We start from the raw sequence: 17,108 nt of genomic DNA, 5'->3' as shown, positions 1-17,108 counted from the left end.
CACACCAGGGGCAGAAACAGTGAAACACGGACAGGCATGAGGAAAGTACTGCAAGGAGACTGGGAAGTGGAAGAACACAAACACTGACCTGTTCTCGCCTGCAATTGTCACCACGTGAGGTTTCTTGTTCAGGAGAAATTTTTTCAAGGTTTCAATATCCTGGGCCTGGAAAGCAAAGTGAAGGCAAGTCAGAGTAGAAAAGCTAAATGGTTTCTTTACTGAGCAAGCTACCAGCCCTGGGTTCCTATTTCACATTTATCTCAACAATAGCTGCACCAAGGCACACCTTCTTTTCCCGCTCCTCCTCACGCCAGGCGTTCCTTCTCTTTGTGAAATGCGGCAAGCGGAGGAAGTCTGTAACCTCACCCTCTCCATTAACAAGGGCACAAAACACAGGGTGGTCCCTATGAAAGAGAGATCACTCAGACACAGAGATCTGCTAAAGCTGAACACAGATCCAGAGACAATTCCTTTTTCCTACCTAGCTGAGGAAAATGCAATGCCTAGCACTCGAATCCCCTTCCCTTGGTTTTCATCCATGAAATCATCATCTTCCTCCACTTGCTGATCAGGTCGGTATGAAGATACTTTTAGCCAGTTGTACAGTTTCCTGCTGCAAGCCTGGTAGGATGGAAAACAGGAGAGAGGAGTGAGAAGATCTGCAGGTGCTGTGGCCCTTCTCTGGAGGGAAGGTCATGGACTACTCAAGGCAGCAAGACAGTAGATTCTGTCCAGATTGGGACCAGCTCTCCAGAATGATGGAGCCCATCTTCCCTCACACCGAGGTATCTGCTCATCTCTCCACTCTTGGGAAACAACCAGACTCAGCCCCCTGCTTACCCCTTCTTCCTTATTGACCTGTCAGCAGCTCTCCCCAGCACGCTGCAGGACTGTTTGCATTTGTAAACCAAGCTCTGACTCAAATCCACCTGCCCCTTGTCTCACCTTGAGAACGTACTCCTTGGCCTCCACCAACAGCTTGTTCTTCAATTCTTTAGCCATCTGCACGTAGAGGAACTGGTTGAGGGACCGCTCAATGGCCATCGTACGCTGCCGATTCCACTCTTGCACCTGGTGGCTGAACTCATCCCGGTAATAGAACTGTTTGATTTCCTCAAAGTATGTCTGGTCACTACCATAACTGCAAGAAATGAGAGCAGAAGATACAGAAGGGCTCCAAACACCTGCACAGACACCACCACTGGCAGATTCCTGCACAGAGATGTGATAAGAGCACCTCAAATTCAACAAGCTGCCTGGAAAATTTAGAGAAGAGTCCATCCTCCCATCAAACACTCCTTTAGCTGCAAAAGCTCTGCTGCTACAGATTGCAGCTGAAGGACATGCTGGTAGCACAGAGAGACCTGATCAGTGCAACAGGAGGCAGCCCACAGCCACTCCAGCCCACCCCTATTGCAGTGTGGCTACACAGATGTACAGAGAAATGAACCTCTTTTGCAAAAATCCTAAAAGCTTTGGAGTTTGTCTTCAAATGAATAAGCCAGACTTAACCAGACATCTAGTTTTCATTCAAATGTAGAAAAAAGACAGGCCCTGAGAGACTGCTTGTCTTTAAGGTGCAGGAAACCTCCAAGCCATGACTTCCAGGAGCAATTTGGGTTACTGAGGAGCCCTAGCAGTGCCCAACAGCACTCTATGAATGAGCTCTGCCAAGGCACAGATGGCATGGGCAGTGAGGACTCACCCCTCCACTCCTTTCATGTCGATGCTGATATCTATAGTGAGCAGTCCCTCCTCCTCTGCCAGGCTCATTTTCAGGAACTGGTCATCTCGCAGCTCCTTCACAGGCTTGTTCTTCAAGTATTTAAAGGAATAGGCATAGTGGGCTTCATCAACATCCTGGGAGAAAAGAGAGACATTCAGCATGCATGCAGGGCATTCATGAAGAAAGACCCTTCTGTATCCCATGGCAGATGATGGTTTTTATTCAATACCCCCTCGCCCCCATGCCTGCCAGTCTGCATTTCCTTCCCCAGAAGGACACACTGGAATTCGTTCCCAGACTCACAAAAACAGAGGTGATTTCAATAACTGAAAGCAACATCTCAACAGCAAGAATCAGGTCTGATGAAACACGGAGGCTAAACATGCAACATGCTGCTAAGCTGGCCTCTGCAACAGCCCAGCTCACATTCTCCTTAAAGATTTATTCAGAGTTGCCACTAATGTGGGAGAAGTTTTAAGATGGAAAAAGATGGAGCATTTGCATGTTATTTAGATCCTTCCCTGAACTGACCCACAAGAGTCAGGGCTCCCTTCCTTACCTTCTTCCCCTTTTTGGTTGGTGAAATGTTGATCTTAGCTCTCTCTTGGAAAGTCTGTCTCAGGACCTGCCTGACTAAAGGCTCCCTGGCTATCTGCAAAGCCACCATGTACCGAGCTCCTTCCAGAACAGCTTCAGGGCTTGGGAACTGACTGAAAACAAAAAGGCAACATGAAAGTTTAGTACTTGAAAATGCCCCTGGATCTCCTTTTCAGAGTCACGTCTGCAGGACTTCCATAAAAATCCTCCCACACTGACCTACACACATAATCCTTGGCCAGCTCTAGGGGCTCTGCAGGGAACTGCTCCGTCTCATGACGCTGGTAACTGTCTCGGAGATTCTCCCCAAACTGCTCAGGTGTCAGGCCAAACTTCTTGGCCAGGCCATCTGGAGAAAAAAAAACCAAACCAAACCAAAACATAAAAATGAATGAGGAGCAAGCCACACCACCCAGGAGAGCATGTGGGCCAGACCACAGCACACTGCCAGCTCAGCATGATAAAGCACAGCCTTACCCAGCCCGGCTGTCTGACAGATGGTGTACATATCCCGACGGGAAGCCTGCTTCAGCTCAGGCCCTTTCTGCTCATCATCTTCAGCATCTTCCCCTTCACCTGTGGGAATGGTATGGTTAGCAAGGCCTCTTTATAGCTGCAGTGTGTCAGGAACACAGCAAAGGGATCAAACACAATCTACGTTTTGCAACTGAGTAAATTCCACAAAAACATCTGAAAGGTCACAACAGCCTTAAAATTATTCAGGGTTAGAAAAACACCCTGAAAATGTTATCTTCTCTTCAGTTTCATTCTTTTGCAGTTTTAATGGCAAAAATGGGTTGCATATTAACACTCACACCAAGGTGGCTGATCCCTGCTTTGGCCCCTGCCATGTGGGGTGGTATTTAGTTCATCAGAAAAGCAGCACCTTGTGCAGCAAATTTTAAGAATTTTCAGATATGCCTGGAAGAGCTGAGTCTAACTTGAGAGAGAAGTGAACAGCTGAGAAATTATATGCTGTGATTTTCCACAAAGTTTCTTACTATTCTTTTCAACCAGAATTTTCAACCAGCCCACAATTAGGAGACTATATCAAATCTGGAGACAAACCTTCCTCCTCTTCACCATCCTCTCGGATCCGCTTTTGCTTCTTTCGAGCAGCCTTGGCAGCGTTCTGCATCTTGGGAATGTCTCGCCCATAGTACAGCAGGAAGTGATTATAAACATCCTTCAGTTCATCCATGGACTGCACATCCTTCAGCCTAGGGCAGGCAAAAGCCAGAACATTACACCCTGCCTGCAGCTGAGCCCTGCTCAGGGCACCTGAGGAACTTGCTCTGGTACAGATCAGGCAGAGGGAGCACTTGGGCTCATCTTCTAAAAATATTTCTTATTACTGGCTTTGTGGGGAAGCTGAAGTCAATGCACTGCAGTGCCTGGAGAGCTTGTTTGGACAAGTTAAAGCACTTTTAAAAGTAATTTTGGAATTAATATGAATATGTCACAGTGTCATACCTCTCCATGTCAGTAGTATCTAGGGCCCTTATTCCATCTGCCAAGGGCTTGTCTGGGTCAGCAGAAATTTGCTCGTACTGATAGGCTTGCATCTTCTCAAACAGACGGGTCAGGTTCTGCTTGCGGATCTTCAGTTGGGTCCACTAACAGGAGAACAAAGATTTCCAGTGAAATGCACCATAGCTGCATGTCTCATCTGACTCCTTCTCTCCCATACAGGGGTTCTCAGGATATTTGTCACATAAAAAAACCTGTCAAAATCTTCATCCACATCCAAGCCTAGATGTGACACATGTGGCAGATCTCATCTCAGAGAGAAATTGTATTAACAGAAAAAAAGTAAATCAAGGTTTGGTTCTACCTTATAGTGGAGAAGGAATCTGACCTCTTTGCAGGAAAGGTCACTACACAAAGGGAACTTGGTGAAGAGGAAGGACTGTTTTGAACCCTCTTTTTGTCAAACAACTTTTCACAACCATATGATAGCAAACACACACAAAAAAAAAAGCCACTGGTGAAGAAAAGGACACAAAGTCTCCAAAGACAAAACAAAACCTGCTGAAAGTATCAGGCTAGGTGGGAAGACATGTTAGATGTTGGTGGGATAACAAGCAGTGAAAACACACTCCTCACCTTCTCATCCCACTGCCAGACCCTCCACAGGTCGTTGATGTGCAGCTCTGGCTCCACATATTCCTTTCTGTAGAAGGCGATGAATGGGACCTGGGTCACAAACAAGACTCATCACCACCAAGCAGGAGACTGGGCTGCTCCTGGCAGCCAGGAGCCCAGAGAAACCTTGTTCCATGTGAGAACAAGCTAACAGGGCAGCAGTGTGGGGATGCACCAAGCCACACCTCAGCTCTTGAGACCATTCCACAAAAGAACACATCACATAGACCAAGGAGCTTCTGCAACATCAGGCAACAGTTCAGATAATGGATTGAATGGACCAAGCATGGTTCAGGACACTCTGAAATTCCTCCATCTCATTTAGCATCAACTTTTTTGGGATCAGGGAAATAGGACTATAGCTGCCCTAAGTGCTTCCAACAACCCCTCTGCTGATCCTGCCAGGAGACGGAGACAGAAACTCTTTATCTTGGCAATGAAGCCAAGTTGTGAATTACCTCGAAATGTTGATTTCTCATGAAATTCAGGGCTTCTTTAATCTTCTGAATCGTGCTGGGCCCCTTGCGGCCAAAGCTGCTGGCAGCTTGTCCACGGTCAAGGTAGTCAGAACTCTCCTAAAAGGAAAAACACTTTATCTTAGTCCTGAGCTGACCCCCATAAGACCAGCCCAGTCTAAGGCTGGGAAATGGTGATCCTTTTGTTAGCTGGGAAAGCAGTCTTGGCTACATGCTCTGATTTTAGACACAGAAAAGCATCCTAGCCCTGACTGGATCAAAGGAAAACAGAGAAGCAGCATCTGACCAAGGTTAAAAACAGATCATGGCTAATACTAGTTTAGCCCTCAATGCTCCTCAATACTCCATTCTTGACAATTATTCTTGCAACTTCTCTGTGTTCCTTTTTGTCTTGTTTTATGGTTGTGCATGTTAAACGACCTACTCAGAACCAGAAAGAAATTTATATTGGGCACCCCATTCCTCTGAGCAAACTCCTGGAACAGTGTTGGAAATCTGCAACAACTAAGTCTTTTTAGGACAGAACTCCCAGGAATAGTCCTTTACCTGCAAGGAGATTGTGGGTGTTGCAAAAGCATTCCTGTAAATCCAGTCAGCTTCTTCCTCCAGCTCATCATCCTCAGCACTCTTCACTGGGATTGACCGCAACTGTGGAGAGACAACTGGGTGAGCAGGTGCAACACGGGCTTGTGCTACCACATGTTCCAGAAGCCTGGAAATGATTGGTTTGAGTTGCAGGTGGCTTATGGGGCCTCAATACCTCCCACAGGGCTCTGCTGAGGATGACACCACATCTTCTGAGCACATAGGAAACCTGCATCAGCTTCACGCTAGCTAAAGGCAGCTAAAAATTCTATCAAAGGCGTGTGGAAAGGCCTGTGATGGCACAGAATCTTTCCTCTGCAGCTACATCCCCTGTTCCAATCCATCTGTGCCTGCTGTGCCTGTTTTAGCCTTGTTACCAGTTTTTCTTGCTGCAGCCATAGAATAACAGAACATAAAGCAGCTCCAAACCTTCTCCAAGCATTTAGTCCCAACCAATTCTTTTCCAGGCCTGCTCTAATCACTGCTGACACCCATGAAGATGACAAAATGTCTGAACAGGCCACATAGGACCAGAAAACATCACACACAGAGTTCCTTTATGCTGGCAGGGGTAAAAAAAGGTCCTTCTGAAAAGCTGTCAGCTTTGGATGCCCCATTTTACAAAGGAGGGTAACGAGCCCCTGCACAGAATTACATTAGCATACACTTAAGAGAGATCCAAGAACAAGGACTGTTCAGGGAAAACTTGATGACAGGGTAAAATTTAAAGACAAAAATGTTAGACACAGGACTGACTCCTATCAGCACTAACAGGACTCCACATTGAGAGCAGTGTAAGTCTCAATGGCTTGGATTAAAGTGTTTTACAGAAACACAGAACAGGGTGGGCCAGAAAACCCTAACAAACCTTTTCTGACACTCAGGCTTCTCTCCTGCTATTCAGAGATACAACTCATGGGATTATTAAAAGCTTTCAGCATAAAGGACATCTCAGCAGAGCACAAGCCCTGCACCACTCCCAGGAGTGTCACACTGGCACCCAGTGGCCAAAGAAACGATGACCAGTTTTAAAACCCAGCCTGCACAGCCAAAACGTTTGAAGGCACCAGTTCAGCCTTTACATTTGACAGGTGGGATCTTCAAAGACAGAAAGATGCCAAAACCCAGCCAGCAGTCAGGTGAGGAAGCTGGCCCACAGATGCCAGGCCTGCTGTACTTGGTGGGAGTTGAAATGCCTTCTGCACCCACACCAGTACCCTTCTTCCCTCACCTGGAACCTCTCAGGCATGTCTGTAATGCGGATTTCGTTGTCCTGGTCTGTCAGGTGACTGCTCTCCAGCTCACTGGGTTCATACATCTCAAAGATGCTGCGCCGGCTGACCCGCTTCTTGGCAGTCTTTTTGGGTCGCACACGGGTCTCCCCTTCAGCTTCTTCATCCTCATACTCATACTCCTCCTCCATCTCCTCATCGTACTCGTTATACTTCTCAAACTCATCATAGTCAAAGTCCACACCAAAGATCTCCTGGGCTTCCTGCAAAGCACTAGAAGGCAAAAACTGTTGCTCAGCCCCACAGTGCAGCTCGCAGAACAGCTTTCTGGCCACACAGAAGAGGCCAGAGGATGCAAGTCTAAGCTTTAGTTTTGCACTGAGGCTAAAAAATTACAGATAGGCACACAGCTCTGAGCTTTACATGCTTTACTTCTCCTAAGGAACTGGTTTGGGTACCACTACTAAAAACTCAGGGGAGAACAGAAGGAGTCAGACATTTAAGAAATCACAGACTCCATGTTTAAATTCACCAGTTTCCTCTGGGGAAGGAGACCAGTGGTAGTCAACCATGAGCTGAATTATTCTGCAGTTGCAGTTAATGCTAAGCAATCTGAGCAGTTTTTGAGGCTCCAGGCCAATTTCCAATCAATACTTACGCATCTGTGTAGCCAGGGAGCTTCTTCCGCCATTTTGGCTTCTTCAGAGGTTGTCCATCATCATCCACAATGAAGTCATCAATATCTAGACATTGAGAAACAATTTAGGGGTCAGAACACTTACATATTCAACTGGTACCTCTGACAAAGCTCAGCTCAGCCAGTGCATGTGTGGTACTAGCAGTGTTGGAAAGGAGAAGTCAGGCAGGCACTTGCTGTGCTACAAGGTACCAAACAGTGCCCTGACTTCCTTACTTTGACTATTTCCAATTTGGAGGCAGCTTAGAGATGTTCAGCACCCCAGGATATGTAGTGTGCTCCTGGACAAAGAGGTTTAGTCAACTAAACTAAACCTCCCACCCAGATTTAATTCTGGAGATTGGTACTAATCAGAGCAGCTTGACCACAAGAGGGCTACAGCCTTTGGTTACAGCTTAGAAAAAGCCTTAACTTGGTTCCTGTGCTTTAATTCTAGGACAAACTTTGGATATGTCTGACCAACTCTACTCACCAGATTCATCTTCCTCCTCCTCCTCTTCCTCTTCTGGAGGAGCAACAGGAGCTTCAACAGCTTCCCCTCCCTCCTCGCCTTCACCATCCTGAAAAATTTCTTCAGCAATGGCTTCCTTCTCATGTTCTTCTTTTCCATAGTCTTCCTCTTCATCATCCTCATCATCGGACATTTTTCGCACACGCCTGAATTTTTGCTGCAAGCAAACGGGCCTCATAAGCACACAGAAACCTTGGCACAGACACTCAGCTCAGTGCTGTCTCTACCCAGACTGTCTTGCAGAGATTTAAGAAGAAGAATTTTAAAATTATTATTATTTTAAAAAATATTTAGAAGAAAATTTCTTTGGGGTCCTAAATTTTGCAAACTCTGAGAAGTCAGTTCCTGGCTGCTTGGGCAGGGAGAGATCCTGCTTCCTTCAAGGACATAGCTCTCCCTTTCCAAGGGGGTAGGGGCAGGCAGGGGGCACCACTCACCCATCCTTCTTTGTGTTAACTCACACCACCCTATGACAGCGGCACAGGAACACAACTCACTCTTTTGACTTTAACACCCAAGTTCTCTTCAATGAGGTCAAAATCGTCATCCTCCAGGCGGTCATCAAAAGCTAAAAGAAGAAAGCAGAGATGAGTTACACTCTCCCTGTACTCTGGGAATGGATCAACCAAGGAGAAGGTTATAGCTTAACCAGCCCACAAAAACACCCAGGGCAGAGGGAGAGCTCTGCTCCCTGGCAGGGCAGTGTGAGAGCATTACGCTGTGGCATGCTATGAACAATCATGGTAAAACTTACTGCGCTTTCTCTTTTTGTGGCCAACGTTGTCCTCAGAGTCTCCAGAGTCACTGGCTTCTTCCTCCTCTTCCTCTTCCTCATCGTCATCATCGTTAATGAACCCTTTCAGGTTCCCCTGCTCATCTTGATCATCGAGATTTTCCTCCTCCTCTTCCTCATCTGGGGTGGAGAGCACCAAGTGTTAGACATCAACTCACTGGCTACCTGCCAAGACTCCATCTCAACTCTGTGCAAACACACAGTGTTAACTCAGTGCTTTTACTGACACAGAACCCAGCCAGCTGCTCGTGCTAGAATGCAATCTCTTATCTCATGGTCTCAAGCTCTCTATGCAGAGGTAACAGGTGGAGTGGTCACACTGGGAGAATTCCTCTGCTTTTACTGTTCACTATCAAATTGTGTGACTGCAAGTCCCACTGGTGTGTGGCAGTGTATTTTCTACTGCCAAATATAAAAACCATGTAAACACTTTAAGAAAAGGAAGCACTTCCACAGCTGAGATTAGCAACTACAGCTGTCCATACTGTGCAGTTATTGCTCCACCTGCAGATGTCCTGGGGTGTAAAACAGAGCAGCATGGCACACAGACAATTCAGCAAACTCAGAAAAGTCAAGTACACTCACCATCCTCTTCTTCCTCTACAAACTTCTTGGTTACTCTGGGCACAACCTCCCCATCCTGGTTGTACTCCTCCTCCGACTCCTCAGCTTCACTTTCCACGAAGTCAGACATGGCTGCAAGGTCTCACACACAGCTCCACAGGAACTGGGGGAAGAGGAAACATCCATCACATAAGCTGAATGAGCAAAACACAAGCACTTACCCATGCCAGCTATTGGAGAGAAGGCAGCTAAGGCAAGAGTTTGAAATTATCTGCCAAGACCCTGAGCTACCCAGTGTCCACCCTGCCTGGACACCCCTGTCACCACAGATTAGGCATCCAAAGCCAGCAGCCAAGGGCTGCTAGCTCCTGTCACCCCATGTCTCATTGAGCAGGACAGGACCTGTCACAGCAGCTCTTGTTCCACAGCTGAGCTCCCAGCTCGCACGCAGCCGAGGCCCTTCTTCCCATCCATACCCTCCCACACAGCCAGGAAAGCAACCCCACGCTGCCACCAAGGCTACATGGTGTTAGGCACACAGTCTGAGCAATTAGGATTTTGATATGACTGATTCTCACTCAGCTGGGGAAGCCAGAGCAACCCTGAGAAGGGCCTTGGCTGAGCTGCAATGGCAGGCTGGTAGCAAGGCTTGACAGAGCCTCAGGGAGCAAACAGGAGGGACTGGGGGTGCTGTGGGCTGCCCAACTCCACCACCCCACACAGCTGGAGATGTGGCTGGGATGTCCCAGACCAGGAGCCTCTGTCCAGTAATTATGAGGCAACAAGAGACTATGTAGACTTTTTTTTTTTTTTTTTTAAATATCCAAAACCTCTTGTTTGATGTTTTCCCCCAATGAGGGTTTCTAGAAGCAGCTGACACAATGGGAAGTGTGTGTCCACAAAGACACATGGCTCAAGTTCTGTTTCTCTGAGTCATCCACTTTTTGTGGTTACAAAATTTCATGTAATTTTTTAAATTGTCAAAGGATTTTTTTTTTAGTTCCATTTTTACATACACAAAAAAACCCCAAACCCAACAGAAGCTTACAAAAGTCAGCTATAAAAAAGCCAAACAAATCAGTTCCTTAAATGGCTGAGAAGATGAACATCCCAGCCCAGGAAGAAGTACCAGCTTTTGGGAAGGTACAAAAAGAACCTCAGAGGAAGCGTCAGATCTAAAGCCAAAGCATCCACGTTAAATTACACCTAATGTAATTTAACACAGAGAAAATATATACATATATAAGAATTTCATCTGCCAGGGAATACCAGCTAAACAAACATGCTTAAAAAATGTCCCCATAATCACCTCCCCACTGCAAACAAACAGCTGAAGGGAATCAGTCCCTTAAGGGACAGCCTGTTCAAGGCTTTAACATGTCAGTTCTCATGTGTGGGACTTGTTTTGCCCCAAGATCCATGTCTAGTGCACAAACACAACTAGAGAGAACTTAATTTACTTACAGGATCTTATTTCTCAATTCAAGACAAAAATCCCCCAACAAAACAGCAAAAAACTACAAGGTTGATCTTGGATAGTTTTTCATGTCTTAAAATACTAACAGCTCCATGGGAATGTGCTGGCTGTATCTCATTAAAACAAACCCACAACAAAGACAACCTCTGCCAGACTTCAGACATGAGTTGACACCAGCTCATGCTCTTTGGCTGTGGATTAGGAGGCTGTGGCCAACATCAGATGCTTCGGACAGGCAGAGATTGCAGTGGGTCAAGTCCACTGCTCTGCTCCCAGTCAGCACAGATTCCCCATCCCCAAGAGAACACTGCAGAAATCATCGTCAGGAATTTAAGCATCTCTCTGGGAAACAACACTTCAGAGGGTGGTACAGATGCTAGTTAAATACCTGTTCCTGAAGCAAATGCCACTGAGGAACAGGGTAATTGCATACAGCAGGGGAACAGGAATTGTTACATTTACCAGCCTGTGTGTGAATATTACTTTACACTTTCTCAAATTCATCTACACTTGCCCATCACAATGTATTCACATACCTAAAACTGGAGGCTAAGTGGCTTTTCCTAGAGCATTTCCAATAACCTCATTTCTCTCCTGTCAATGATCCACATAAATCCAGCAAGGAAAATGCCCCTCATTAGAGCTGCATGTACAATTCTGCTATTCTCTGCAAGGAAAGCTTTTTGCATGCAATTCCAGCTTTCTTTCTCATTACTTGTTCTACCGCTTCCTGGCAATTTCAGTTCATGCCAAATCCAATTTGTCTGGGTGCAGGGCACAGCTAGGACTTAGCAAAGCTCTCGTGTCACGATCCAGCCAAGCAGGTTCCACACAAGCCAACCACCCACAAGCCTGGGCGCTGTCAGCTCCAGGGAAATCCAGCTCAGAGCTGTCACTAGAGGTGGCAAATGGAAGCCAGGGTAGCTATCACCAAGGACATGTTGATTTGGATAGAGACTGAAGGTGCCTCTCCCACCCTCCCTGCCAGAGAGGCATTTGTTTGAAATCAAACAGGAGAGGGAGGGAGGGAGGCAGAGGGTGGAGGTGTAGACTCCCTACCTAGGAGCACTGAGCCAGCTCTGCTGTGTCATGCTCCAGGCCCTCCCTCGGAGCAGCACAGCAGCATCCCACCTCCTGGAACACTCCCAGGGAGGCTCACAGATTGCTGCAGCACAGGAGCAACAACCAAATTGCACTGGAGCACCAAAAAGGCTGGGAGACAGTGCCTAATCCTACGTGCTCACCCATGCTGTGACAGACAGGCTCCCATAGGTGATGTACACACAGAGCTTCACCCCAAAGGTACCCACCAGACACCCACCAAGATGGACCACAGCCAATGGCCACACAACAGCAACATGAGTTGCTCACCCACCTCAGTGGGTGAGGGAGGTGTGGGTGCCTCCAAACCAATCTGGGCACCTCAAGCACCTCCTTTCCTGCTCAGCGACAGCAGAGCAGTGCTGGGCTTGGCAATCACCAGACCTCTGCTTCCCACTGGGGCTGTCTGCACTTTGCTCAGCTCAAGGACTTGATGGCGAGTGTCCAAAGTCCAGGGCTCCTTTTAACTCGGATGACCCTGAGCCAACAATACTCTGTTGTCAATACTGAGACAGAAGGTCTCCAACAGGTCAGCAGGATCGGGATGGATGCCAACTGCAGGCACTGCAGGGCTGTTCTGAACATCTGCTGCATAGTGATGGACCTGGGAGTTCTGGAACCCAGGTATTCAAACACCTGGAACACCTTGGCCACCCACCCAGATAACCTACTGGCTGCTCAGCACCACAAAACATCGCAGAGCTGCAGGCAGACATAGCTTGGTACATCATACACCAGCAAAATGCAACTCATCAGGTTTTAAAAACTCAAATATGCAGCAACTACATGTAAAACACCAGCTATGTTATGGGAAAAACTCCTGCAGTGCCACACAGGACCTCAAAGCCTGCACGTGTGTGAGGTGAGGGAAACCAGGATGCTCTCTGGGCATGGAGATGCCAAACTAAGGCAGGAGACCTCAGCAGTGCTCAAAGAATAACCAAGGAGCATTCTCACAATGAGATATATTTATTATTCAGCAACAAACCACACGACATCAGTGTCAATGCAGAAAAAAGTGCTAATTCGGGCTTTACTACAGCCTGGGTGCTGAAGAGATTTGGGTCCTTCAATCCTCCCCATCTTTTGTGAGAGAAACCATATCAAGACCCTGACCCATGCTAGCAATTATTTTGTGGGGTTTATTTTTTGGGGGGAAAGGGTTTGCAGAGGAATTGTTTGCTGCTTTTCTGAAGCCTGCTGCTTCATGGCTCATCTCACAGTCCACTTATGATCACATACGTCCATGGAATCACACCTCCAAAGACACCACTGAACAGTTCCACCCAGCTCCCATGTCAATTCACACAGAAAAGTTCCACTGAAGAAGATTCAGAAAGCACAGTGAGAAGGCAGCTGGGAAACTTGACTCGGTTAAGATGCAAAGCCTAAGGAAGCCCAGTTGATTAATTTCATCAATGAAATGCTCATGACATTTATTTTAGCACAGCCAGAGTACATCCACAGGACTAAACGACTGTGATGATAAATGGCTCATTAGGAAAATCCCAAACCAACTGCAAAGGTAACCCCATGAAGTGTAATTACATCAATATTGGTTTCCTAAAAAAAAAACAAAACAAAACAACCAAAACAAAGAGCCAGAATGTGTGACTAAGCAATGATCCAGGCTGCATCCCACCACGGAATTCAGGCAAGATCTTATTGCCATCTTTTAATTTGAATCTTATGAACCTAACAAAAACAGCCCTGTGAAGAAGCACTGTAAGGCACTCAAGTGCACCACAGTGAACTGCCCTGATGGGCACGGCCCAAGCACTGAGCTCTTCCTCAGAGCCCCTTTTGGCACAGGGATTTCTGTGAGTGCCAAGCCCTGACAGGCAGGGCATCAGCACCACATAGCTCTGTATTTAGCTTTTGGAGCTGTTTTTACAAATTTCTGAAGCCAGGGCCTACACCCGACACTCCCACCCTCCTTGGGAGCAGGTGTGCAGAGGAACAGAGAGGGTGAAACGACAACCAGAGAACAATGATGCCACGACAGGGAAAGTCCAGGCAGCCAGCCACCAAGGCTCAGGAACTCCCCATGCCCACTTTGTTAACTTTATTGCTCCCTGTTGGTCCCACTGCCCCCGATGCTATGGGGCAGCAGAACATCCCGCAGCAGAGTGCCACAGCTTCACAGCATCTTGGGTGAAAAAAGCACTTCCGTCTGGTTATTTTAGACCTGCTGCATCATAATTTCCTGTAAGAAACAGAAAATTGATGTTCCCTCTTTGCTTTCTCTGACCTGCCCATGACTTCATCTTATTTCCCATCAACAGGTGAGGAAACAAAGGGGTTTTTTCACCCAAAAACCTGTTGGTCTGTGCTGCCCCTGCCTTTCCCAGTGCTTCCTTTTGGAGACAAAGCTGACAGCAACACCCAGGGACCAGACTGCCAGCAATTTATGCAGTGGCCTAATGATGTTTTCTGCTTTGTTTTCTCCTCCTTTAAAGTAATTCCAAAATACCTTTATTTTTTTAGGCTAGGGCAGGGTGTTGAAGTGATATTTCAAAGGGAGCAATTGCTGAGACACCAACAACTCTTTCCTGAATAGTAAAAGCTGATGTAGAGCCAATTGCTGTGGTGTTTGCTCCCTTCATTAAGCTCGTTGCTCCTGTATCTTGTTTATCACACTAGCTCTGAGCCAACTCAGTATTATCTGGTCCCTAAAACTTCCCACTGCCCGGTTTAGCTAATCTAAATAATTTAAGATTAAGTTTTCCTTCTCCACATCACTATATGCAGGGAAAAAAATTTAAAAAGCATCAGAGACAGCTGTGAAATTCTGCAATAACCTCACTGTGCTGTGAGCACCCATCATTCACCCCACCCCTCCTCTGCCACCCTTTGGGCAGTTATTAACCCTCAAAAAAGGCCTTCCCAGGCTGCTGCCCCTCAGCTTTTCCTGGAGAACCTTGCCGGGGCTTTGCAAATCCAAAGGCAGCTCTCGGGGAATTTCTGGTATACCTGAGAAACAAAGGTCAGACCCTCGACTCCCCACCTCCGGGAACCAGGCCGACCCTCTCCCCACGTCCACCTCGTCTCCTTCAACAGCTTTTCCCACCTTGTCAGCGCTGTCCCGGAGAAACCCGCTGGAGTCTCTGCCCTGGGATCCCATAGCCCCGGGACTGCAGCCCCCCCCGCCCCGGCCTGGCCTCCCCCCCCCACCCCCAGTCCCCAGCCGGGGTCTCCTGCCCGGGAGGCTCCTGGTGCCGCAGGCAACGCGGAGCGGAGGGGCAGTCTCTACCTTCACACCTCAACCGCTGGTTGAAGCCGAACCGCCAAGCACCGGGACGTCTCCGCCGCCCTTACCGGGTCCCAGGCCCGCACAGCCCAAGAGGCCTCGCAGCCGCACCGGGGCTCCGTGCCACCTCGCTGTTCCCCTGGCAACGGCCTCCCCGGCGCCTCCGGGAGTGACGCGGGCCTGGCTGGGGCACGCTCACCACCACTCGTGCCCGCCGCAGTCCCCGACCCGCTCGCCGCGGCCTTACCCGAGGCGCCGAGGGAAAATGGAGGCCTCGGCGGCGGCGGCGGCGAGCGAGGGGGGGCGGAGCAGACGAGCCGCGACCTCCGGGCGGGCGGAGCGGCGCCACTTCCGCTTCCGGCGGCAACGGAGGGATGGGGCCGGAGGTGGCGGCGGCGCCGGTGCTGTTGCCGGTTCTGGTGCTGGCACTGGGCGCGGCGGTGAGCGGCGGTCCCGGGCCTGTCACTTGCGGCTCCGTGGTCAAGCTGCTCAACGTGCGGCACAATGTCCGCCTGCACTCGCACGATGTGCGCTACGGCTCCGGTAACGGGATACATCCCACAGACACCCGGTACACCGGCACCGTGAGTTACGGCCCCGGTAGCGGGGCCTGATCGCGGTTCTCCCCTCTCTGCAGGCAGCGGGCAGCAGTCGGTGACCGGGGTGTCGGCGGCGGATGACGGGAACAGCTACTGGCGGGTGCGGCCCCGCACGGCCGCCGCCTGTTCCCGGGGCACCCCGGTGCGCTGCGGCCAGGCCATCCGCCTCACCCACCTGGGCACCGGCCGCAACCTCCACAGCCACCGCTTCACTTCTCCGCTCTCTGGGAACCAGGTACCCCCCCGGGACTCCCGTATCACCCCCACCTCACCGGAGGCACCCCCCTTGTCACCCCAGGCCCTGCCGGGTTCTCCCCGTCCCTACCAGTCCCTACTGGGTCCCCCTTGTCGCTGAGAGTTTTGTCGTGTTCTGTGGTCCCGATCATGTCTCCCATGTCCCTGCCAGCCCGCCCCACCTTGTTCCCCTTCCAGGGTCTTCCTGTCACTACCAATCCCAGCTGTGTCCCCCTTGTCATTCATGTCCCTGACAGCATTTTGTTCCCAACTGAGTTCTCCTTGTCCTCCTTGTATCAGCCAACTCCATTTTATTTCCCAGTCTAGTACAGGTGCCCTTTGTCCCTCATGTCCATATGGGGCAACTACCCTGTTCCCTGGTCTCAGCTGGGTCCCCATGTCCCCATCAGCCCCAACTTGTCCCCGAGTCCCTCCTGGGCCCTTCTAATTCTTGATGTCCCTACTTTTCTTCCCTCGTCCTAGCTGGGTCCCTACCAGCTCCCTCTTGTTCCCCAAGCCCCTCCAAGTCCCAACAGAGCCCCAATCCCAGGTCCTCCACCTTGTTCCCTAGACCCAGCCCTTTCCTCTCCTCCCCTCTTGGCCCTCGGAGCCCAACTCACCTCCCTTAACCCCTCCTCTTCCTCCCAGCCCCCAAACAAGCTCTTTTTCCCCCCCCTCAGGAGGTGAGCGCCTTCGGGGAGGACGGCGAGGGTGACTACCTGGATGACTGGACAGTGGTGTGCAGTGGGACCTACTGGGCTCGGGAGGAAGAGGTTCGGTTCCAGCACACCTCCACCGAGGTCTTCCTCTCGGTGACAGGGGAGCAGTACGGGCGGCCCATCCATGGGCAGAAGGAGGTTCATGGCATGGCCACCTCCAGCCAGAATAACTACTGGAAGGTGATGGAGGGCATCTTCATGCAGCCCAGCGAGGGCTTCAAAGCAGAGCAGTACCACACTGAGTTGTGATGGACAGACAGACTGCCAGTGAGCCCCGAGGTGCTGCCCAGCGGGGTTCAGGGACACTTGACATGCGTGATGGGCCCTGTACCAGTGTGGGTTTGACACATGCCAGGATGCAGAGCCCCAAATACAACACCAAGTAGATCCCAAAGTCCTGAA

The 17,108-nt window shown here is 49.4% G+C and overlaps 2 protein-coding genes across 5 annotated transcripts in view; one reads left to right on the top strand and one right to left on the bottom strand.

The window, feature by feature from the left end:
- SUPT6H (SPT6 homolog, histone chaperone and transcription elongation factor) overlaps positions 1–15,511 on the bottom strand; it is a 27,808-nt gene extending 12,297 nt beyond the window's left edge. The window contains exons 1-20 of one of the 4 annotated variants that reach the window (XM_071765463.1): positions 15,402–15,511; positions 9,348–9,489; positions 8,724–8,882; positions 8,467–8,537; positions 7,931–8,126; positions 7,420–7,504; positions 6,761–7,034; positions 5,491–5,592; positions 4,927–5,043; positions 4,430–4,519; positions 3,797–3,939; positions 3,392–3,543; positions 2,801–2,899; positions 2,543–2,672; positions 2,286–2,436; positions 1,706–1,860; positions 946–1,141; positions 482–621; positions 287–404; positions 89–165 (exon numbers count right to left, since the gene is read on the bottom strand). In XM_071765463.1, coding sequence (XP_071621564.1) covers positions 89–165; positions 287–404; positions 482–621; positions 946–1,141; positions 1,706–1,860; positions 2,286–2,436; positions 2,543–2,672; positions 2,801–2,899; positions 3,392–3,543; positions 3,797–3,939; positions 4,430–4,519; positions 4,927–5,043; positions 5,491–5,592; positions 6,761–7,034; positions 7,420–7,504; positions 7,931–8,126; positions 8,467–8,537; positions 8,724–8,882; positions 9,348–9,456 — 2,564 coding nt within the window. In that variant the 5' untranslated portion in view covers positions 9,457–9,489; positions 15,402–15,511. Of the gene's footprint in view, positions 1–88; positions 166–286; positions 405–481; positions 622–945; positions 1,142–1,705; positions 1,861–2,285; positions 2,437–2,542; positions 2,673–2,800; positions 2,900–3,391; positions 3,544–3,796; positions 3,940–4,429; positions 4,520–4,926; positions 5,044–5,490; positions 5,593–6,760; positions 7,035–7,419; positions 7,505–7,930; positions 8,127–8,466; positions 8,538–8,723; positions 8,883–9,347; positions 9,490–15,157 lie in introns of all 4 variants that reach the window. The other 3 variants (XM_071765461.1, XM_071765459.1, XM_071765462.1) reach the window with 3 other exon arrangements.
- On the top strand, positions 15,464–17,108 carry SDF2 (stromal cell derived factor 2). The gene is made up of 3 exons (XM_071765464.1): positions 15,464–15,697; positions 15,792–15,988; positions 16,668–17,108. Exons 1-3 carry the CDS (start codon positions 15,529–15,531, stop codon positions 16,953–16,955), a joined length of 654 nt encoding a protein of 217 aa, XP_071621565.1. The 5' UTR covers positions 15,464–15,528; the 3' UTR covers positions 16,956–17,108.

Source organism: Heliangelus exortis, chromosome 21 (genome assembly GCF_036169615.1).
Source record: "Heliangelus exortis chromosome 21, bHelExo1.hap1, whole genome shotgun sequence".
NCBI lineage: Eukaryota > Metazoa > Chordata > Aves > Apodiformes > Trochilidae > Heliangelus > Heliangelus exortis.
The sequence above is the reverse complement of the archived record's forward strand: the minus strand, read 5'-3'. Positions and strand labels throughout refer to the sequence as shown.